Source organism: Chinchilla lanigera, unplaced genomic scaffold, assembly GCF_000276665.1.
Source record: "Chinchilla lanigera isolate Chin_1 unplaced genomic scaffold, ChiLan1.0 scaffold00077, whole genome shotgun sequence".
NCBI lineage: Eukaryota > Metazoa > Chordata > Mammalia > Rodentia > Chinchillidae > Chinchilla > Chinchilla lanigera.
In genome coordinates this window covers 5836757-5862037 of record NW_004955478.1, presented here as the reverse complement: position 1 = coordinate 5862037, position 25281 = coordinate 5836757, and the positions used below count along the sequence as shown (strand labels likewise).

Sequence of the window (25281 nt, the reverse complement as noted above, 5' to 3'; positions counted from 1 at the left end):
TGGTTTCCGGTACCAGAAATCGAACTCACAACCTTGCGCTTGCCAGGCAGGTGCTGTGCCACTGAGCTAACTCCCCAGCCCTCTGAGTCATGACTTTCACTTCTAATAAAGAAAAAAGTCTTGGTCCCCAGAATGACACCAAAGTCTGGCCTGGTCATCTTATACCCGTGTCTTTCTAAGCATACTCCAGCCATCTGTGTCCGTGACAGGCAGGTCCACGTGTCCTAGGATTCTTGTACCACTTGATGACTACAATATCATACTTTCTAGTGATTTGCTGCCCTCCCCAAACACAAAGACAGCTGGTCACCAAATTTCAGGGGGAGTTATTCCAAAAACTTGTCTCTGAGTGAATGATTTACAATGTGAAAGCCATTTGCTAATGTCAACCTTTCATAACAGATGGGAAATATATTAACATCTGCATCAATAAGTACATAAACATTTACAATATCCAATTGTCAATAACAAGACCCCTTGGCCTTTTTGCAGATGGTGAGCACGTTGAGATTTTAAGCTGAGAAAACCATACAGCTGCAGGTATACGGCAGCCTGGCTGGGCAGGCCAGATGATTTCTGATGGGTTCCTTCACAAGCATGGCAGAACAGCGCAGGCTAGGCCTAGGGGGCCACAGTCAGGAGCAAGGAGTGCATCCAGGGATGCCTCTAGCGGCGCGGAAGGCACAGGAGAATGAGCACAAGTGGGAACTGCAAGGTCTTGTAAGGCCTCAGTTCACAACCCCGCCATGTCACCTGCGCTGCCTCGTACTGAACAGAAGAAGTCACAAAGTCACTAGATGCACAAGAGAGGACTATAGAATCTATTTTTGGATTAAAGGTGGAGCAAAGGTATGTTACAAGGGAACACAAAATGTGTAGGACAGGGTCTGTGACTGCTGCGTAATACACCACCGAGAATAACAGACTCTGCTGTCACTATGTAAAAGGGCAGTACAGTTTCCACGGCTTGATCTCCTGGGAGGTAACGGAGAAAGTGGCCTTGGATAAGGGAAGACATATCCAGACACCTGTCCGAGGTCAGTCACCACCTGGAGCAATCAGGTGGGTACCTTTCCAGGCCAGGGGCAATTTGTCTGTTTAGCTCACTGAGCGATCCCCAGTGAAGGAAGCCCGGCCCTTAGGAGACAAGCAGGGGAGATATGTGAAATTAGAAGAACAGATGTCTCCTAGGAACTCCGATCTGAGAATAACAGAATATTTCTTCGGTGGGAGACAAGGAGGACTGAAGCCTAATGTTCTACATAATGCTGACAGTAAGCACTGGTCATCTGAAGTTCACTGTTTGTAAGTCAGCGGTTGCCCATTGTTAAAATTAGAGAAATGATGTGCTAGGATGTACCTAAATTACTCTTCCCAAGTGACCTTAACAGATGCCCATGCCTTAAAGTCGGACAAAAAGCATAAGGAAGAACACTTTCTATATAATTCCAGTAGAACAAAAATGTTCTTTGTGAACTTTACAGGAATCTGAACCGCCAGCAACAAATTAACAAAACACACAGTCTTCCGCTGAACAATGGACCTTACATGGGACCCGGAATTGAAAATCATGGATGCATAGTCAATATTTAAGAAAAGAAGGGCAGAACATCTCTGCTGGACGTTGATGTTGAATATGGGAGATGGAAGAGCCCTAGCGGGTATCTGGTTCCACAGTGCGCTCCCTACTCTGCACCCTGTTTACAGTGAGGAAGCCGCAGCCTAAAGTCTAGTTGGCTTGGCTAAGGTGGTCCAGCTAGTTGGGAGCAGGGTGATGGGGTAAGAATTCAGGAGTGCAGACTCTGAGCTCTGAGGGCTTTCCATTCCACCCAGCTGACAGTTTTCAGCCTTACTTGTGGCATAATCAAGCTTTTGAATACAAGCTTTTCAGTACAACCCACTATAAATAGCAATTAGTCAGAGTCTTGTATTAGGTATGTTGACATCATCAGAAGGCAATTCTGTTCATCACAAGCCCCTCTGACGCTCACTGTGAAACGTTCTGCCCTCTTCATTTCCTTCAGCACCACCCCGGCCTCCCTACCCCAGGTCCAGACTGTGTCCTTCGGGCACTTTCCAGTAACGTGAGCTTCATCACATTGCGTCCTCTCTCCCTAAGCTCGCTGAACAGTCGTGTGTTTGCTTTTCTCAGCCATCTCAGTCAAATAATCCACGGGGAGTCTGATTTTTCTACGTCTCTATCACATGGCCGCGGTGCTGAGTGGGCCCCTGATGCACACATTTTGGTGAGGCGTGCCAACGGCTGATATTCACTGAATGATTACTACGTGATGAGCAACGAGCCGAGCATTTTACACACTTTGTTTCATTTAACTCATCCCAAACTCACCCCAAACTGTGAGCAGGCAGAATTGTTTGTCCTATGCCCACAGATCAAGAAACTGGTTTGGAGAGTTTCAGGGACTTGCTCAAGGTCACATAAGTAATAAATGTATCTGATGCTGAGATCCAACGTGAGACTCACACTGAAGTTTATGTTTTAACTCAGACCTGCCTGAGTGTGGAGAAGGAACCAGAGAAAGGCACTTTGGAAAACCTGCCTGGTGACGCGGAAGTACGCCCCAGTGCAGGACACAATGCCCCACATTCTGAAATCTGTGCTCACTGACTGATCTTACCCCCATTTTTCTGAAACCAACAGTGTAAGCAGAGCCTGACCAAAGCCTAGCTTTCCCAGGCAACTCAGGCTACACACACTTCACAGCGCTGCCTTCTCCCCTAGAAATGAACTTTAACCCCTCCCCTCAATTTCTGGACACTGCCGGAAACCAGAGAGCAGAAGACAGTTCCTTGTTCCAGAAGCAGTAACAGAGATTGTAAAGATGCGGCACCAAGGATCTGTCAGGGCACACCCGGGCAGGAGCAGAATTCAAGGCCCTGTGAAGTAGATTCATAGTGGGTCTTACTAGGAATGGCACGCTATGCCCTCTTCCTTTGGACGCTTGCCTTTTCATTTCAAACACACACACACACACACACACACACACACACCAGCAAATGACAGACCCAGGTAGACACTCTTACACAATTTTTCCGAAGTTCAGAATAGACACTACGGTTTATACAGCTGTGTACATAAACTGCACATCTCAGGCTGTGCTCCCTACCCCTCAAACCATGCTTCTGATTTGCCTTGAGCAGCTGGGCCTTCCTCCCCAGAGAAAGGACTCTTTGGCGTTCAGTGGGAATTCTCTGCAAGGGAAGAAGCTGGCTCTTTTATGCTCAGCAACGCAATATCTAACATTGGCCTGAGACTCTCTGGGAGATCACAACCACAAGATTTCAACTTTGTCTCTAAGCTTTTCCTTCACCAAGTCCTATGGCTCCCTCATCTTATTCTTGCTGGGCTTTGCCAAGAGACAGAAATTCCTTTCTGAAGAGCACAGCTGAGATAATCATAAAGACATACTAAATACTAAAAGGAAATCAACATAAATGGCGGTAAGTTTTGTTAAAGTGTGGGTTTTACAAAACATAAGGTATTCCTACCCAGCCATTGCAGGCTTCACTGGCTTTGCCCCAGACCACGTAGCATCTTGGGGTGTCCACCAGCACTCCTTACGGACATGTTCCCACCCCTGGATCCCAGGCCAGATCTACTGTTTATTTAGAAACTCCCTGCCAGTACTCTAAAAGGATTTGTGGTTCAGACCAACAGAAAGAGCCTGGTCTCCACCCGGCAGAACAGAAGCCACTATGGCTAAGAAGGGATAACAGGCTGAAGAGTAGCTAAGGGCCCATGGATGGAAGGAGGAATTCTTTACAGAGCCAATTTAAGTTAGTTCCTGAATTCTTCCTTCACTCAAGTATTTCATTTCAAAGAACATTTGGTAGTTTGAGGACTTTTCTAAAACTAGAAACCAGGTCTCCCTCTTTCCTGAGCCAGCAGTCTTCACTTCTAAAGAGTAAAGGCAGAAAACAATTCTTGACCCCATTTTCTCTGCTTACACACATGATATAAGTCCATAAGCTCAAGAGTTTATTCTCTGCAACAAATCTGAATTTATCTTAGATTGATCTGCTTTTCAATACACAGTCTTCTAACTTGGGACTTCTTCAAGAACACAAACCTAGCTAAACTAGATTTATCACTGTATAATTGGATGTTTAGTTTTAGTTGTCCTAATTAGTTGAGAATGTTTTTTTTTAAATGTCACATTTCAGTTTTTCTTAGAAAAAAGCTGAATCTCATCTTGTCATGTATAGCATCTTCTGGGATCCTACTGACAGTACTTATTAGAAAAAGTAAGCACAAAAAGCAATTGAAAATTAAAGAGGGCAAGGAGAAAAGTCCTTGTAATCATGTTATTTTTTAATAGATGAGTTTTATATCTGAATGCTACAAATATATTTAAAAACTATAAATATGAGAACTCTTGACTTCAATAGTCATTACATTCATTACTATAATGTGCTATTAGGACTATATCTTCTTACAATGCATAAAAACACGAGTTAGCAATTGCCAAATATCTCTTGCAATGTCTGTGAATACACTTACAAGAGAAACTGCAGACTGCTGCAGAAATCCTGTGTGTCAGGCATTTTGGGTACATTTCTTTTTTAAGGGGGTAATTTTCCAAATCAAAATTAGTTGAAGCTACAATTTGGCTTATATTCAGTAGGCAGGTCCCCAGAGGGTCCTGCTGATGACACACGCCACATGGTTATCTGAAACATCTCATAAATAAAGGCCCCTTGCCTCCTAATATACCAGTGGTGCCCTGGTATAAGACTTTTAAAACACTGCAGACTTTTCCTAAGAAAAATATTCTATAGCAGGCTTTTAAAAAGCAATAAAATCAAAAATGACAGGCTCAGGAGAATTTCACTGTCTCTGGAATAGCAGCTGCAAGTGACACTAGAATTATTCCATTTATCCTGATAAGTTTGGGATGAATCTTCTAGTTTTCAAACCCAGAAATCAAGTCACATAGCAATAAGAATGAAGGCTATCAGAATTAGAGAAGAATATGGTCAATTATTTCTTCAGTCTGAGCAATTACAAATAATACAATTTATGCAACTTGCATGTTAGAAAAAAAATAATTGCTAACTGTCTCAACTTTGGTAGGTTGGATTTGACTTGGTTTTTGGAAGTAAGGTAAATACAAATAGTTTCTCATTCAAAACTCCGTGTTCTTCTAGAGGCTCAAGAACCCAAAGCCACCTTATTTAACACCTTCTTTCAACAGTGGAGCAGACGAGCTTGGCGAATGACTAAGAGTCTTACATGGTTGTGCTCAATCATTTCGAAGATAAACCTATACCCAGGGGTGGGGGTCTAGCTCAGTGGTAGAGCACATGCTCATCATGTGTACAGCTCTGGGTTCAATCCCCAGCACTGCAAAACACAGACAAAGCAAAATGAAACAAACAAAATAAAAACCACACCCAGAATCGTGTCCCAGGTTCTCAAGCACGGGGTTCTCAAGCATGAGGGCCTCACCTGGAGAGCCTGGTAAAAACAGGTGTTACCTACTCTACCTCAGGTGCTGACTCAGTAAATCTGGGCCACATGAGTCTCTGCATTTTGAACAAATTCCCCAGGGACTCTGAAGTCGCTCTGGTGCACTCCCTTTATGAACCACTGCCTTAAGGAATATGAACAGAGTGGGAGGTAGGGGAATTAGTGCATATCGAACCAACAGGCACTACTGGATCCTTTATCATCATTATGCCATGTAATGCTCAGTACTTTTGCTGGGAACGCCCCCCAAAAAGGTGAGGAAACAAACAAAGGATATTGCAGGGCTGTGAGACTACTACGCCTTCAAACTGCTTCCCTCCACCTTAGCCTCTAATCGACAAAATCATACGGATGGTAAAGTACCCTGCACAACTATCTGAATGAGCTATCTTACAACCTGCAAGCTTGCTAATTAAACCATTATCACTGGAGGCCTCCAAACACTCACACACAACTATGCACAGCCACTTTTCTTCATCTCAGGAGCCAGTTTGTACCTACATATTGTTGGGAGTTCTTAATAGAAATCCCCTTCTTCTGGCTTGCTTTTTTCTCATACCATGCACAAACTTCCAGACCTTTTCATGCCAGTGACTCTTGTCTTCTTGCCTGGACTAAGGAACTCTTGGAGAGGTGTCTGGATCATAGGGCTGCTACACTGATCAGTGGATTAATCCCCTATGTTCATAGTTGAGGGTGCTGTTAGGGAGCGAGGCCCAGCTGGAGGAAGGCACTGACAGATACAACAGTTTAGATGGTTGATCTCTGGCTGATGCTCCCTACGTTCTGCTTTCTGTCTGCCATGAAGCGGGCAGCTTTGCTCCATCACATCTTTTTACCATGATGTTTCTGCCTTAGAGCAAGATTTATCGTGGACCAAAACCTCAGAAGCTGTGAGCCCAAATAAATATCTCCTTTAAGTCACAGGTGTCAGGTACTTTGTTCCAGCAAGGGGAAAGCTGACCAGTTCACCTTCCTTTCACAACAAGTCAGCCTAACTGGACACAAAATGATATGATCTGCCCCGAATAAGGATGTAACTGACCCCTTATAAAGCATGTGCGCACTGCTTATGCTTTATAAGGCTCCTAAGAATAACAACCCTGACGGTCGTGTTGTGTTTATTTATGGGTGCTAAAATTACACATCTTTTGTGTAACCTCCAAAAGCCCAGGATTCTATGCTTTGTATGAGATGCATCATCATACACAACTCTTTAAAAAGGCTGTGTGTTGATGATAGTAACCTGCAGTAAATCTCCATATCAGGGAGTCCCTTACACTGTATAACAAAGCAACTCCAAGATCTGTTTCCATGACAACGGCAGCATCACACAGGAAAGAGAATGAAGAGAGTACAAAAAGCCTCTTTAGAAACTGTTAGCAAAATGCGCACTCAGTTTAGGAGACTAAAAACAAATTTCCCAGCATTAGGTTTAGGGTTAAAATCTTTTCTTTCTTGAATGTATTCTCTAATGATTGCGACTATTTTAAAATGTCTAATAGGAACTGAGTTAGAACACTATAAATACCATCCATCTGCCAAATTTCAGGAGGTCTAAAATTAGGTTACCAGGTTCATCAATTTCCCTTAGAAGATTCTCATAAAAATAGATCCAACCATTCTGGTAGCAGTAACAGTGAGATCCTTATAGTTCAAATGCTATGGTAATAAGTGACATTCAATTTAAAGCTAAAAACTTAACAAATTCTAAAAATCATATTTTTCCTGAATAAAATTAAAATATGAGGCAGGAGTTTCTTAGAAAATCCCTCAAATCATTTACAAAGGCATATATAGTAGTATGTATTACAATTAAATCATACATTATTAACAAATAGAGCAGGAGATCATATCGTATTTTCCTTTTCCACTGTGACTGCAACCAGCCTTCTGTTCATGTTTGCTTTATTTTGCGGATGAGATGGAAATAAAATGCAACACCAAACAATCTCGGTTAGCCATCTCCTCACCTAATATTTTTCTCCTATGATTTTTCCTGTGCAGACCATCAAAAAAAGGGTCCTCTTACTAAAAATATCCTGGAACAACAGCTAGCATTGGGACCTATTTTTCTCAGCCACTGGGAGGGAAGGTTATTTCACCTACGTGTGCGCCAAGTTATTTTTAAAACTTGCCCTGTTCTTCCCTGGTTATTCTATTTCAATAAACAAAAGAGAACCTGGAGGCCTATTGTACTCACATCTACTCTCAGCATCCCAGCTGTTCTGACAGCTACACTGTGGTCGTCAACATAGACAGTGAGTGGACTTTTCACCCACAGACATAAATGCATAAAGTGCTTCACAAAAACAGCTCAATTAATCATTTTCAACCTCCTCACAAGCATGGAAGTTGAATATCAAAACCTAATGGTACTTGCATAAAGAATTACGTGTTATTTTTGTTCTTAATAAAAATCCACATTATGCTAAAAGGCCACATGTGATTGCCTCCAAGACAACCTATGAGAATGACATTGGTGGCCACAAAGTCAAAGCAGAGATTCTGTCTGATGTCAGGTTTAACTCAAGCGGGGTCTCACTGATCTCTCTTCTGTTATTACTAACTCAATAAATACTGAGGGCCAGGTTCATGCCAGATTCTATGTGACACTGAGGACAGAGAGATGGAAGATCAGTTCTTTCCTCAAGGGGCCACCGTGTGCGGGTAGAGATAGACAAGTAAGTACAACACAGAGGTATCAGTGTCTCCAAGGAGGCACCAAAGGGAGAGAGTGGAGGGAGAAGTCAACTGGGGGTAAGGAGAGGTGGAGAAAAATCCACAGGAGGATGGGAATGAGGGAAATCTGAGAGAAGAGATGCTCAACCTGATTCCGCACGAAGAGATGGATTTAGGTGGAAAGGAAGAAGGGTATCCAGAGAGAAGACAGGGCCCCTCCGGCCTCATCTCAGAGTTGCATGTCGGGAGCTACTGTCCTTCCTACAACACAGATCGGCCCTCTTGTTCCTTGTCATCGCTCAGAGGCTCTCTGTGCTGGAACTTCTGCATTATTAGAAACATCTAACGGTTGGAGGCACTTCTTGGGGTTTATGTGAAGCACTGTTATCTCAAGATTCCTCATCACTGGATCTGGGCCAGCCCTTGAGTTCACAGGCCAAGCCACCACTGTGCAGAGGAAATGTGCTTTGATGACGAGTAAGCAGTTCTTACACACTCCTACAACTTCTTCCCGCTGAATGCTCCTGGCTTGCTCTCTGGGTACCTATGCCACAGCTTCCTGACCCGTCATGCTTCCAGATGCCCCCATCATGCCAGTGTCTCACTATCTCCTTTAGGTCTGCAGCCATCACTGCCCAGCACACTGCAGAAGGCTGGTGCCCAGGCGGGGCTGCCCGCCTCAGCCTACAGCAGTGATGGCGAACCTTCTCGAGCTTTCAGTGATACAAACAGCCTGCTGCGGCACATGCACCATAGGTTCCCACCACTGGGCCTAAAGGTTCTGTTCCCACTGTGTATTGCTGAAGCTGCTTTAATAAGCAGCCGGTTTATTCCTATACCTGCTTTGCTCCACCCTTATATTGCCTCTGAGGAGTTACTACGCAATAAAAACATTAAGACTGAGTAAACACAGTTATTGAAGCTCAAAATATTTCATTATTAAAACAAAATGCTCTGCACAAACCAAATAATGTAGAAGGAATGTCACTAAGCAGAAAAACCTAATACAATGTTTTAAGGGGGAAGAAAAAAGATTCATTTGAAGACCCATTGTAAGGCTTCCTCATCTCTGTCTAATGTTTTCTATCACCACTAGATCAAGAATGCAGTTCATCCAACTGATCTCCTAACCCATCATGACATCATGTGAGTAACAGAATCCTTCCCACACTACTGAGATGAACTCACAGCCACAGCACTACGCAGGGGAAAGGAGACAGCCCCTCCCACCGAAGGCAGTTCACGTCCACAAAGACTCTATCCTCTGCAACTTTAGCATAGAATTCACGGTTGGTTGCTGGTTTAGTACTCATCCTCTTGTCATTATTGTTGAACTACTTTAATTTTGTTCTGGGTGGCAATATGCCCAATTTAAAACAAGGAAAATGAATACATGAATGAATGAACAAACACGCACTCTGTATTTCCCAGCTAGGAGTGATTCTGTGGAAAACTTCTGGCCCACAGGTTATCAATGGAAGTTGTTGAACTAAGTTTCTAGAAAAGAACTTTGAAAAGCAGCAGACTCAGGAGGCATCTGTGATGTGACCTCTACCCCTGGCCTTCCTACTGCGTGGAACATAGACGAGATGTTCATGGGGCAGCCATCCTACCACCATCAGCCAACAAAGACAGGATGAAAGCTGAACTGAAGGCAGGAGGCTGGGTCCTCTATGGGATCTGGAGCGGCCAGGGCAGCCCTGTCTGCCCAGTTCTCCACATTTTGTTAGAGAAGAGAACAAACCCCCTATTTAGTTCAGCCCCTGCTTAGCCATGGCTTTCTATTGCTCATGCTTGAATGCAATCCTGAGCTAATACACTTTGTGTGTGGCAGTCTAGACAGCCCAAACACAGATCTACTGCCACACCGTGGGGTCAGAAGAAACCCCTTACGGGCAGGCATACTCCATTCAGATGACATTCTGGGACAGGACAGCGTTTTGTTCTATTTCGAAAGAATTGTATGGATGAGAGTTGAAAATATTTCAGTGAGGATTTTTAAAGTTTTCAAAATTATATTGTGTTCATCAGATTAAATCCAAACAGAAAATTTCCCTAAGTCAACTCATCTTAAAAATCAAATTATCAAACAATTTCAGTTTCTTAGGTTCCCTTCTAATCCCTGTTCCCACATACAAATTCTGCCATATGATCACAGCAATAACTTTATATTAAGCTTTTGCTCCTAGTATCTTTTTTCCTAGTCATCATTCTTAACGGCTGTGTGTAACTGTATCACACTGATGAATCAATTGATTTAATAACTCTCTCTTGTTAAATCAGAACCTTAGTAGGAGGACTGATGGCTGCAAAGGGAAATCTAAGAAAAAGGACACTGCTCCCAAGCCCGTATGCAGCCGTAATTTTCAGTGTGAAGATCCCGTTAGTTATTTATTATTCCCGAGGCTTTAACTTCCGCACTGATCTCATGAATCCAGAATGGGTGACATTTGGAATCTGGTGATTAGGTATTCCGGTTGAGTAAGCTGGATAAAATATATTTTATTTTAAAATTACTTTTTAAAAGTTTATAGTCTAAAGATGGAGATTATGAAGAATATACTTTTTATTCAGAAGATAAATCCAATCAGAATAGGTCTCAAACTTAATAGGCATGGCCATATATGGTGCGGTATCATTGTCAGAAAAGAGAAAAACCTCTATTGATGCTGGGACATTTCCTTTTATTTTCATTATTGGAAAGAAATAAAGCTCTGTGAGGTTTTCTAGAAGTCACATGTATTGGTCCATCCAGCTAACAAGTATGTATTAGGCGTCACCTCTGTGCCTTGGGTTGAACGGAAGAATAAGACAATGCACCTGGCTCACACGGTGCTTTCATGGGGATGGAAGGATAGATAGCAACCACCTCACAAGTGATACGGTGTTAGATGGTGATAAAGGCTACGAAGTACATAAATGAAGACAGCCCACAGACAATAATAAGAGAAGGGTGAGGTGTCTCTAAAGTCCGTGTCATCTCTGCAGAGACCCGGATGATGTAAATGAGAATCATTAATATCTAGGGACAAGATCTATGCAAAAAATCTACCAAGGCAACAGCACTGAAATGCAAATGAGCTCAGCATGTTCTGGGCAGTGAATGGGCAGAATCCAGATCACAATCATGACAGCCTTATTGACCAAGGTAAGAAATATACACTCTGATGGTGAAGGGAGACCCTGGAAGGTCTAGATAGAACTACGCAGTGACTGGATCTCCTGGCGAACTGTTGGGGAGAGAGCAGAAACGAGCAGAAGACCAGTCAGAAGACTATTTGGCAAACTGCATGTTTCTCCAGAGTCTACTTTGTTGGACTCCCCCGCTGCCTGGTCCTGGATACACAGGCGTTTGATGCATGAGAACAGGCTCTGGCCTGAAGGCCCAAGGCCAAATCAACAGAGGGTACGTGGACTTGCAAATAAGGTACGCTCCACTTATATATGTGATTCTTTTTAAAATTCCACCCTGCTTATCATTTTTCTCCCCCACTTCTGCCTCTGTATATTAGTTTATTCTAGATTACCAATTCTTAGAAAAATGGTTAAAAGGAATTGCTTTAATCCTGGTGCATCATTCAAATTTAGCAAACACGAAAGAGAGCAGCCTTGCTTTTCTAATTTTAAGAAGTGCTGTATGAACTCTTCTTTCTCAGCTTTTCTGGTCTTTTGTGATTAATTTTAGTAACCAGAGAACGACTTGTTTAAGAACAAATGAGTCATGATACAGCTTAATATCCAGAAACCTAAAATCACCCTCCTCCACAGAGAATATCATTTTCAAGTATGAAGTTCTCATGTTTTAAACATTTATACCCCATGTTAATGCTACAAAGCTTTCTGCTTTGCAAAAGAAATGGGGAGGGACCAGCCAGGTACTTGAAGCTGCAGAGAATGAGCACCACACCCACCGCTTTCTGAAAGGTACTTATCTTATGCATATTATATGATGTGGGAAAAATCCCACCCTCTAAAACAATTCATAGACTGTACATTTAAAATGATGTACTTTCACATGGCAATGATATAAATTTCTCATGAGCAAGAAGAGCAACCCCATAACCTCTGCAGAATCTACAAATCCCCGCACAGTTCTGCACAGGGCAGGCATGCTCCCAGTGGTTCAACAGGAAATAGAGCAAAGACAACTGATTCCTTGGTGCTCTGTATTATTTCTCTTCCTTTGGAATTGTAACTCATTATAAACCTCTCTCCAAATTAACTGTAGATTAGCAATCAGATGAAGAATAGCAATCCAAAATATGCAGCTGGAGGGGCTGGGGATTTAGCTCAGTGGCACAGCACCTGCCTGGCAAGCACAAGGTCGTGAGTTCGATTCCCAGTACCGGAAACCCCCACCCCCCCAAAAAAGAAAACCAAAATATGCAGCTGGGCTGAGGGTGTCACTCAGTGGTAGAGCACTTGCCTAGCAAGAGTGAGGCCTTGGGTCAATCTCCTTCATGTGAAAAATATTATATAAAGTAAAATGTTCAGCTAACAAAACATTGCCTTTCAGTAGGTTTTTCTTCTCATCAATAATTAATCAAAAAATGCGCAAATTAAAAAATTCTGAAGTTCAGTGGGCATTTTGCAACATTTTGTTAAGTTTGCACTTCAAGCCCTGAACAATTCCTCAACAAAAAAAAGGAAATTCACTTCCAAAAGACAGGAAGTTATAATTTAAAATAATTCCATGGAACATTTTACAGATAAGCTACTCAAACTAAGGAAGTTATATTCATTTAACTTTGAGGTCAGAAACCTAAGTTTTCACTCATTTACTCTTTCAACAAACATTAGTAATCACCTACTGTGAGTCAAAGACCACAGTAGGCATTGGAGATGCAGAGATGAATAAGATTTAAGGGAAAGAAAGTACTGTACTGTAACCAAAACAAGTCTTCCTGTGGTGAATTGTTACGTTAATGGCCTCAATGACTCACCCCTTCCAAGATCCACAGCCTTGTGCATTCCCCATTTGTCACGGTTAATTTTAATGTGTCACCTGGACTGGGCCAGGAGGTACCCAGATGTTTTGTCAGACATTCTGAGTGTTTCTATGAAGGTGATTTGGTTGAAATTAGTATTTGGATCAATCGGCTGAGGACAAAAGATTGCTGTCCACTTATATGTGTGATTTTAATCCAGCCAGTTGAAGGCCTGAATAAAAAAAAACAGACTGACGCTCTCCTGAGGAAGAGAGAATTCTTCCTGTCTGAAGGCCTTCAACTTGGGATATCAGCTCTGTCTTGCCTTGGGACTCCACTGCGAACACTGGCTTCTCCTTGAGCTTGCCAACCTTCAGACTCAGACTGAACTTACTCCTCCGCAACCCTAGTTCTTGGGCTTCAGAATCAGACTGGGTCTCATCTTGATAACTTGCCCTACAAGTCTAGAGACTTGCTTGGCTTCCATACCTACATGAGGCAATTCTTCACAGGAAAATTTTCTAGAAACACAAATGCTCACTTCCATTAATTCTGTTTCTCTGGAGAACCCTGACTAATACCTTTCATGGTTAACTCTGGGTTTGGTCAATGAACATAAGGAAATGTGAAGCCAGGGGAAGCTTGTCCCATGTGGACACAGGGTTCTCTCTCGGAAAACTGCCTCTATTATGTAAGACACCTGTGCTGCCCTCCTGGCCAGGTCAAAGTAAAGGAGAAAAAAGACGCCTTGGACCACAGCGGCAGCTAACAAGCAAGGTCAGGACCCTATAGAAACCCTTGGAAAATGTTAAACAAGGTGGGCAAGATCTGAACTTTTTAAAATTTTATGTAACAACTAGAGTTCTAGGTGGTAATTTGCAAGATGCTCTAGAGGAGAAGTAAAGCCCAGAGTCAGTAAAGCCAATTCATAGCACGGGCCTTTGCTGAGGTGCTGGCAGTTAGGAAGACAGAGGAGGAATGCATGGAGGTCGAATTCACAGCACTTGCAGACTTACGAGAGGTGGGAGACAGAAGAGATGGAGGCACCACAGTAATCCCAAAGTCTCTCCATCGATGAGGTTGAAAGGAAGAGACACTGATTTGGAGAGTGGAGGAATGCAAGAAAGAAGAAAACAAGGACAGCAGTGCACAAGTCCAGCCTGGCGTCCTCAGTATCAGGACCGTAAGCACGCTTCCCACATCAAGGATGCTGTCTGCAAAACCTCTGTCAGGACTCTCCAAGGCCTCGTGGCTATGCTCTCACAACAATGATATTTGTAGGACAAAGCTGGCTTTTTCTCCGGTATATCATTCTCCAAACAAACATATTTGGGAGTATGTTGGAGTACAAAAATAAATATGTCGAAGGAGTTATAAAATAAACCCTTGACCTTCCCACTGCCCTTCTAACCTCTTGCTGATACTGAACTCTGGCTGGAGTTTGCTCCCAGCTTCTGGTACCACATAATATAAACAGCAGCAGAGGACAGGCCTCCTACTTGCCGCGTCTGTTTTAGCCGCTACGAAACCAAAATGGAATCCCTAGCAAGTTGGTTCATTTCACTGTTTGGGGCCCTTGGTCCCACTGTAAATAAATAAATGTCACAGTGACATGCTGGCTAGGAAATCCTCGGTAAAACACCATCCCTTGTTTAGACCCCTGGAACATACTTCTCTATCCTCAGACTCTTTTGGAGGAAATTCACCGAGCAGTGAAAACAGAAAACACAGCCAAGGTGAAAAAGGTACCAACTCATTGAGACCGAGTTCAGCTTGCAAAAAAAAGTGACTCACTAAAATGCAGGAACAAGCCTCTGGGATGAGCCAGAAAACCTCTCTGGGCTAGCTTTGAACCTGGGGTAGGGCCACCTGAAACAAATCTTTCCAGAAACAGTGTCCTGAAATGTCCCCCTCTGCACGCTCACCAGGAGAGCCCTAGCAAGTGCGCAGCTGCCGCAGGTTCCCACCCAGCCCCACCTGCAGCACGCTCCAGTCTCCCCGGAAAGGCGCTGATCTCCCTCGTCAATGTGTTCGCTGTTACTATCTCAGGACTGCATCATTTCAAATGTCACTCACTGCTTTAGCTCTCTCACAGTTGTACGGACCCCAGACTCCCCAGAAGCACAGGGCTTTCACTGACTCAGAAGCCCCTCAAGCTGGCTTTGCTGATCAGTTACGTGGTACTGAGGAGAGGGAAGATTTTGGAAGCAGATACACCTGGTTCCAAACTTAAACGCTCCAGTTACCTCTGGAGTCTAGAAAGCCATTTCATCAACCTGAGCCTGGATTTCCACATCTGTACAATGAAGTGATAATACATCTGCACAAGTGCATTTATGTGTGGTAATCCACTAAATTACTTGAAAGGTAATAACACTTATTCATATGCATAAGTAGCCATGAAAGTTTGAAGATAAAGGCCAGATTTTTAACCACTGCATCCCATAACAGCTGGCATGTAATAAATGCTCAAGAAACAATTAATGATTCAATATAGTGAATAGATGCAAGAAACATCAGACCCACGTGAGATGTTAACTGTACATCAAGTCATATCATGAACAGGCCACCTATGTGGAAGAGCCCGGCTCTGGCCTTCCGATGATTTCCATTTTGGTGTCAGGCTCCTCAGACATCATTTCCAACAACAGAGGTCCGGGCCAGGTAATTTGTTTGTTTGTACATCATAACTGTCTGATATTAATGGTTCAGAAAAAATAAGGAATCTGTCACACCAGTTTTTGATCCAAACTAGTCAAGAGTTGTTGCTGAGGGCCACCATTTTTAAAACTAAACTCCAAATATCTAAGACAATGGTTTGAACTGGCTACTATGAAAAGTAGAAAAGCCCATCAGGTGTGTTTCCTCAATCTGCCATCAAAAGGATGCCGGTGAAATACACATTCGTAGGTACTCGGGAAGTTCAATAGAAATTTCAGGTGCAGCTGGAAATATTCAAGTAAATTAAGATCTGATAAATACAACCAAAGTAGGCTATGAGACCTTCTCCAACCGATTCTCTGGTTCAAAATAGACTTTTAGAGCATCTCCTCTGAGCTGGGCCCCGTGTCACGCGCTCAGTTTTGAAAGAGAAAAGACATGGGAATTTCCCATAAAGAATTTACTGTGTGAACATATCCATTGAACAATGTGAAAATTTATGATTTACAAAAGAAATGTGTACTAACTACCTGTGCTCGAGAACTTACACAATGATTCCAATCTGCTCTCCATGCTTCACACACAAAAGGCTCTTTCAGAACTGAGGTCACAGATAGTTTCTAAGTTTCACAAGAAAATAACTCTTTCTACCTTATCTTATCTCCTTTTTTTGACCAAAACCAATACCCACCTTAAAGGGCCTCTTCTGCTGAGCCAGTGCCAGGTGCCAGTGGACTCTGGGCTGCCTTCCAAGCCATCTCACCACACTCACAGTCTGCCAAAGGCAGAGATTTGGAAAAGGATTTACAACTGGCAGCCTGTGCCATTCCAAAAGGGGAGCCCCAAAGATGTTGAAACTGAAGCAACTGAACGGACTGGATTAAGTGGAAAAGCCCCAGGGTGACTCCATAGCAAACATGCCCTCTGGTAACTGGTTAATACAAGCATTTAATTTGCAGTTACACCAAACGGTTCTTTCACTTACTCAAATACAGACCAGAAAACAAATACATAATCCTCTCTCTTCTCACTGGCCAAACTGTGGTGGGTCAGGACAGTGGACCCTCCACCACCCAATAGCTGTCTCCTGCAGACATCAGAGCTGTGGATGAGGATGGAAGTATTTGAGGCTATTTTAAATTCCCAACTAAATTAATTTGGTGCAAATGTAGCAGGAGTCCCTTCCCTTGCAGGAAATACTTCTGTTACTGTGAATCTGGTACATAAAATAATCCACCCACTGAAGTGCAGAATTAGCACCGGGGTTTTTGTGTTGGGTTTGTTTCCCTGAAATAACTTCTTTTACGGTTTCCCGTGGCATCACAGCAAAGGAGGAAGGGCACCTGTGGGTGGGTGCAGAAGGGCCTTCCTCGGGCGCAGCTGGGGCGTCCTACTGGGATGTGCAGAACACTGTGGATTTTTTTCTTGTATTATTACAGGCCTCTTACCAGTACACGTCGCCTGAGTTTGGGTGTTGCTGGATAGCGCTGGGCAAGACATGTACCCTTAGGCCAGCATGAGAAACATGAAAACATCAGTCTTTTATTTTTAGGAGAAAAATCTGAAAAGAATTAAATGCAGTGGTACCTCGGTTCACGAACTTATTTTGTTTTTCCAATTTGGGGGAAGATGGCCACATTTGTGTTTGTGTGGGAGAGACAGCCGCAGCTCTGTCACCCAACGTGGAGTTTGTGAATGGAAGCAAAATTCTGTCGAATGCTTTTGTTTGAAAACCAGATTGTTTGCAAACAGAAGCATTGATGAATCGAGGTATTGCTGTATGTTCTAAACGAAGCGTTCCTCCATTCTACCATTGGATGCACCAGTCTATACTCTCTCTCTCTCTGTTGCTGTCTCTCCCTCCCTGTCTCTGTCTCTGTCTCTCTCTCTCCACATACAGCTGCCATCCTATGCGTACAATCATAGTGTCACTATCTGCAAACTTGGCTTATCCCTGCAATTACAGAATCCAGAGGGCAGGAACCACCCTCATGTCTCCACGCGTCGCATCAGGAGGCCTTCACTAAACATTTAATATGGAAAGGAATTTAACGCTGAAGACAACTGGAAGGATTGGCAAACTCAATCTCCTTATTTGCAAATAGAAAATTAAGGTCTAGAAAGCATTTTAATGATGTGACGAGGCAGGACTTCCAATTCCCCCGCAGGACTCTTTACCACACTCTGGATCTTACACACCTTTGCTGCACCTGGACTTTACGCAAATCTCACTTTATTCTGTCAGGTCAGAAATACAAAAATATTTTGAGTATAACTAGCTTTGCTCACCAAAGTGTCCTACTTCCATATTAAAAGTACACTTTGGAAAAAAAAGAAGATTCACTAATTAATTCAGTTTATTTCTAGATTTATTTTAAAGGCTTTAATTTTTGTAATCAATGAATTTTTGAAATGCTGGCTTTAAACAGTGCAGAGCCTTTTTTATTTGATGGGTTTCTAGGACAGAGAAAAGGACTACAGACTAGAAGGAATCTCAGGATCTAGTTTTAAAAACTTGCAGCAATTCTGCTTCCTGGACAGACAGCCTTGCACAGAATGCAGCTGCTCACAGGATGCCACTTCTGCCTTCCAGCAATTTGTGCAATATGTTCCATTTTTGGTTCAAACGGCAGACAGTTAATGCATTCAGCTACTTCAAGTGGGTCGGTTTTACCATCCTCACAGAATCAAAGGCATGTCCAGACCCAAGGCAAGCCTCCCTGTCTATTTACAAGTTAGCTCATTTCTTCAGTGGGTGCCCTTCCAAACACTCTGGCAAGAACCAGCAAACTCGTGACACCACCTAGATGCCTGCTGGTTGTCTCCCAGGGGAGGTACAGTGGTAGCCCAGGAAGTCACTTGAATTCTGTCCAACTGTATGGTTTAGATAAGAAGTCCAAAATGTTGTATGAACAGGTTCTCCCCAGACAGGCCAAGGCCACTGGTAAAAAAGTATAAGGAAAATAAAAACAGACTTGCTCAACAAAAAATGCAAACAAAAATAGCCTCCCAATGTGTGCAGCCTTTTAATAGATGACCCCTACCACTTTCTCAAATGCTTCATTACTCTTTACTATATACATTCCAAAGATGATGTATATGGTAAATAGTTCGGCATTGGCGCTACATTATACGTAGCACATAAGATTAGCTTCTCTTTGTACAATTTTACAGATTAAAAAGTTTGATGAGGGAGGGTTGTACATCATGGCGTTACGAGTAGGTCTGAGATTGGCATGATTCTCGGAAAGAGCTGAGTCACAGCTTTTTTCTCACTCAAGGCACACAGAGAGAACAGAAAGAAGTTGAATGTACTAATAAAGATACACACAGGTACGGACATTTAAGTTCTACAGGCCCAAGGAGAGTAGGCTCTTGTACCAAGGCTTTCCCTCTAGCAGGCCTTCTGAAGAGACGTAATTTAAGGTGGACAGAGACTATTCTAAGAACATGGTGGAGTTCCAGACTGAGCAACACAGAGCTGGTAACCTGAAATTTTAAGAAGTGAAAGGTAGAAGTCGGGGGAAGAGCTGACCCTGCAGAACTCACCGCAGCCTTCTCCAATCTACCCCACCACGGCCTGCACAAGGAACAGAAACTATTCAGGGCCAGCAATCAATGGCAGCTAAAGGGATTTTAGCACTTGCGGTTCCTCTACAGAGCAGAGTCATACATACTTCCCCTTAGCCCAAAGCAAAACAAGGTCTTATCCCTCAGTATCTGCTGATGTCCTGGTCTACATCTTAACCTGGAAAAGAAGAGGAAAAAGCTATTTCTAAAACACGGGCTGATTTTCAAAAACCTTGTGTTGCTGTCTTACAAAAAGTCGAAGGGAGAAGAAGCGGGCGGAGCCCCAGGCTGCATCCTGAGCCCAGACGCACTGGCCCTTCCAACAGCAAGTAGGAGGAGTGCTGCTTGCTCTGGAGGCACACGCTCCAGCATCAGCATTCTGAGGAGCAGGAGAGATCCAGCTCAGCAGCATCCGTGGCAGAGTTCACCTCTAACCCCGGGGCTCTCACAGCCTTTCACTGCCTTTCTCCTTCGCTCAGTGTGCAGGGATTACACTTTGAGTGGAGGAAATGCTTGTCTCTTTTCTCCAGCTGTGCTGGGAAGGGATGGAAAGCTGCTTATCCGGAGGAGGGCAAGAAGGGCTAAGAAACTGGCCTGAGCATCTTCAAGGGGTTGTTCCGCTGATCCCAGCGCTCTTTCTTCAAGATCCCCTTAACTAACACAGATTTTCAACTATGGCTGCAACATGAGCCCCGAGGAGCTTCTCTGTTCAAAAGAACTTGGAATACTCTCCGTCCGGCTGCTGGCATCCGGGTACTGAGGGTTTACTTTTCAGTACTTTTTGTTTTGAAGCCAGCAGGGCAGGTACAATATTTGTGCATTTCGCAAACTCCTTGGGACGCCTTCTTCCCCACCTGTGAGTGTGTCGGTGTTTCATGAGCTCAGTACAGGCATTATTCAGCAGTGCACAGACAGTGCATCTTAATCACTCCCCGCAGTGCTAAACAAGAAAAACTCAATCCAAAACTCTTAATTTTCTAAGGGAAAAAATTCAACTTCATTTTTATTGATCATGAGTTCTTTTAACTGATTTTTCTCATGCCTTCTAGTACTCTTCTGAGCATCTGAACTTGCATCAGATCGGAGTTATTAACGTGCTCTACCAACACCAAAACCCAACCACCCACTGACTTCTCTCTCTCCCTACACGAGCGACTCCTCAAAAGAGTCGGCCACAAACCAGTTAGATATCCAAAAGCCAAGATGGCACCCAGATCAGTTATCCCTTTCTCCTCTTTGCCCTACTTACCAAATAGGGCCAACCTAGATCAATCCTTAATACCGCACCTAGCTTTACAATTCTGTAATTCTGAAACTTCTTCAGACAAGGATAAGATAAGAGAATGCTCTCTCCCTCCATAATGTTCAGGCTGTGAAGCATCCTCATCCATCTATGTATCCGGGCCAGAAGCCTGGGAATCACTTTCAACGTTTCCATATTCCTCATCCCATAATGACCAAAAACTGCTGCTGTGGCTCCGAAATGTATCTTGAATGTGATCACTATTTCTATCCCCATTTCTTTCTACCTCCTTCAACTTCCCATGGCTTTGCCTGGAGAGTAGGCTCTTGTACCAAGGTTTTCCAGCCTTTGATACTTCTCCATCTCCTATCAGGAGAAGACCAGAATAACCTTTACAAGACGCACGCATGGAATTTCATCATTCCTAGTTTAAAACTGACCCTGGGCCCCCACTGCTCCTAAGGCTGTGTTCCCAAGCCTTAATGATGTGGCAGATGCCAGGTTTTCTCAGTTTTTTCATAGATGGAACCCTTTCCCGTATCTTGGCTTTCTCATTTGCTCTTCTCTGTCTAAAATAGTTCCTTCTAGGGCTTCTTACACCCCAAAACACACACACACACACACACACACACACACACACACACACACACACACATTCTCTTTTGCCTGCCTACTTCCTATCCTTTCTTAAAGTTCAGGTTCAATGCCGTTTTCTTGGAGAAGCTTTCCCTGGCCACCTAGAGAAGGTACTTTATGTAACTCTGCTCAGTGTAACTGTATCTTATTTACATTATTGACTCTCTAGTGTTTACGTGTCCCCAGCACGTAATCTCCACAAGGACATGAGAGCACACCTCTGTGTTGATTCTTGCATCCTAAGACCCATGACAGAGTTTGATACTTAGATTCTTCAGAAAGAAAATGGGAAAAGGAAGGGGTGAGACAGAAAGTATTCACAACCCTGTAGCATGCCTGTATTTCTCACCCACTTTTGATGATGCTGAAATGACAAGATATAGAAGTGAAGTGATAAGAGATAAAATATAAAGATGAAGGTAGGAATGATGAGCAAAGTAAAAGGTCCACTAGAGGATGCTTTCAGATATCTTTAAAAACAAAAGTAACAGGACTCAGGTTTTTTAGAAAAGTTGGTATGCTATCTTCTATTTTTAGCTCTAAAATGTTCCACATGGAGATAACAGTGCAGAAGAAAGGAAAATATGTAAAATGGAGGGGAAAAATAAACTTAGCATTCATGAACCTGGCTTCCTCCTCTACAAAGATGTAAAATAAGGTGACCCTGGAGGTGTCCTCTGGCTCCACGTCCTACGACGGGCCTTTGTGATGACCCAGAACCCATGCAACACACCACGCACAGCCACCAGCAGCGTCTAAGCAAAACCATAGCACGTTCCCACACACATTCGAACAACACCAATCGGAATCCTTCAGAGCCCACTATGAAAATGTCATTGTCTGAGAAGCGAAGATGTTCGCCCTGGTGCAATGAGAAAGTCACTTCAGAATTAAACTTTCGTGAAGAAACAAGTGCTAAACAAGGTAGCTATCCTCTGAGCACAATAATTTAAGGATGTGTAACTAAACTGATCTGGCAAGAGCAACTCAGAAATACAAATATCAAGTACTCTGGACCTACCTTGCAAAACTTTTTTTTCAGTTAAAACATAATTTTTCAAGTAACACTACAGTTTCCTTCTGCCAAGTATGTTTCAGACATTGGTATTTCCCATTACCTCCCTCTCCTCCCTCCCTTTCTCCCTCTCCCTTTTTGATCTCATTTTGTGGTAAGAAGATAGACTACAGAGACACTCAGAGACAAGCAGAATTAGGATGCAAATAAATGAACTGACTGGGCAGCTTCAGAGATCATTGCTCATGAAACAGATGCTAAGTTACACCCATCAGAGTAACAATTATAATACACAACAAAAAGGCAGACAGATCTCATGAAGCAAACTGGAAGCAGTTTGTTTTGTTGGCCAAAGCCAATGATGGTTCTATTAGTGTATAAACTTCTACAAATAAACTGAAGGATGATTTATGTTCATCGTAAAATTTGCCAACGTAGCCACTGCTATAAATTTGGTGGATTTAGTCAACGTGGCTGCTCAGAGTGGAAAGGCACAAGCTAATAATTCTCCTTAGAGAATTTCTCGGAGAAATAGTCCAGGGCTCAAAAGAACCATAAATCTGTTCATTAGTACAAGCCAAATTTACATGAGACTAATTGAGGAGTCTTTTCATTAGTAGTATGTGCCAGAACAACAAATGCACAGGCATTAAAAGAATAACCAAGATCAGAATTTCACATTAACATCAAATAATGTTTTCCAGACTACTTACATCAGTGTCGGGTCCCTTATCTGCACCCGGACAAGAAAAAGTAACAAATTCATGGCACCTCTTGTGGACCACAAAACAGCAAACTGGTGGAGAGAAAAGAAAATGAAAATTAGAACGCTCTAGATTTAATATATGAGCTCTGTTTACCAAACAGGGCTACTTACTGTTAGGAGTTATATTAACCTTAATATAGATAGAAGCTTATAAACATTCATCAAAGGTATTTCATTTAAAAATCAGCAACATTTTGTATTGATTGGATTTACAGACAATAGTCACAAGATACCAGCGCTCACAGGAACAGAGGTGACCAAAATTATGGCTCCCTACTGTCTTGAGTTAAGATTTAAAGACAGTTTCCTGAACAGAAATAAAAAATGTATAGTATTTTGCACTTTTCTCTCTCTCTCTCTCTCTCTCTCACACACACACACACCACTCTATGTAAGCATTATATATCCCGTGAAAAAATAAAAATTAAATATGAAGAGAACACACACACACACACACACACCCCTCTATGTAAGCATTATATATCCCGTGAAAAAATAAAAATTAAATATGAAGAGAACAACTTATTATAAATAACGTATGACTATCCCTAACTGTGGGCTGCAGGGCTTCTTCCGCAGAATTTTGAACATAAAGAACTCATTATGATACTAGCCCAGTCTATGGACAACAATCTGTCAAAATGAAAAACAGCTGGGGAGCAACCTGGGCTCTTCTAGACTAGCACTCGCCTATTTGGTACAGATGCTGTCACTAGTTGGGAGGATCCCTACAAAGAGAGCAAAGTCTACTACAAAGCAAATATTTTCCAAGTCAACATGGTTTTGGTAACTAATCCTGAAGATGAATCAATAGAATAATTTAATTTTTAAAAGAAATGAGTAAATAATCCCTAAAGGGTTTTCTCAAACAGCATAATAGGGAGGACACAAAAATAAATGACCTGGTGTTTCCTTCAAGAGTAACCTCTACCATACTATTGGTGTAGAGTAACAGACACGCCAACAAATAATATACCCTCAGAAGTACAACCGTGGGGAGGCTACAGGCCATGAGCTTTTAACCATCATGGGTGGGATTAATGATACTACCCAGCCCCAGGTATTCCATTACAGCAGCAGAAAGGAACTAGGACACTGCACAAAGAGGACTAGCCTTCTCAGATTCTCGGCTCATGCACTGCTTTCCTCTCTCCCTCATGATAAAGCAACGCTCTGCACATGCGTTGGTAGATGGAGTTTCAAGAGGTTGAGTCACGTCAGTGGGTGGGAAAGAACAGCAGGTTTGCTGAGAGCTGCAATCCCAAGAGGAGACCAAGTACTAAGCCAAGTACTGAGAGACTGTGTAGAGGGCCTTGAGTGGCCATGAAGAAATACACCATATCGCGGATAAACACTGGAAGCTACAGAAAGGTTTTGAACAAAGAGTAACACACACAAAGCAATGATTCAGAAAAGCAAATCGGGGAGTGATAGGAGGAATTTAAAGATCCAGTCAGAGGCTTCTTGCATAGTCTACGGACAAAAATAATTGCCCATTGTTACTCAGGCTGCTAAAAAACAGAGGTAATGATAGCACAGAAACTGCAGAACTGATGATACTTGCGGACTGACCACCCATACCATGTAGGGAGCATCTTACTGTATGCTGGGCAGTTTGTTAAGTCCCCTCATACACATTATCAAATTGAATCCTCATAGCAACACTATTTAATACGCCTTAATACCCATATGTTTTTGATGGGAAAATACTGAATGATCCCTAGAGTCCAGCATGCCGTAAGAATACAATGAGCATTTCTCATTGAGAGAGGAAAGGTGGCATGGACAACAAAGGGATGGACGGGGAGACTAACGGGAGGGTCTTGTCTGAGGTCACCCACGCACTCTGTAGTTGAGCCAGGATTCATGAGGTTTGCTCAGCTCTAGCCTCTTTTCCTCCCACTGTGTCATATCCACTCACGGGATTTCCAGGGCAAGAAAAAAAATATTAGAGCTGATGCCAAGACTTTTCATATGGGTGATAGGAAAGGATACATAACAGCAAAGGATTTACATATGTACACACACACTTATATACACTCAAAGGATGAAGACGTGGGTTTGCCATAGTATGGAAGTAGAATCAGGGATGATTTCCTTTCTCAGAGTTATCTTGTAAAGTAGCCAGTGCCGGGGATATAGCTCAGTGGCATAAGCGCTTGCCTGGCAAGCCTGAGGTCATAAGTTCGATTCCTGGTACCAAGAAAAAAAGAAATAGGCCTAGCTGAGAAATAACTTTCTAAATTACGGTACCCATCTCTTGAGTAAAGTAGCCGTAATACAATGCCA

At 42.9% G+C, this 25281-nt stretch overlaps 1 protein-coding gene across 2 annotated transcripts in view; it reads right to left on the bottom strand.

Moving 5' to 3' along the window:
• The window catches only part of Prkca (protein kinase C, alpha), a gene marked incomplete at its 5' end in the record, with an annotated part of 403718 nt that overhangs the window by 228319 nt on the left and 150118 nt on the right, over positions 1 to 25281 (bottom strand). For both annotated transcript variants that reach the window (XM_013503220.1, XM_013503221.1), the window contains 1 exon segment: positions 22940 to 23022. In XM_013503220.1, the coding sequence (XP_013358674.1) occupies positions 22940 to 23022 (83 nt within the window).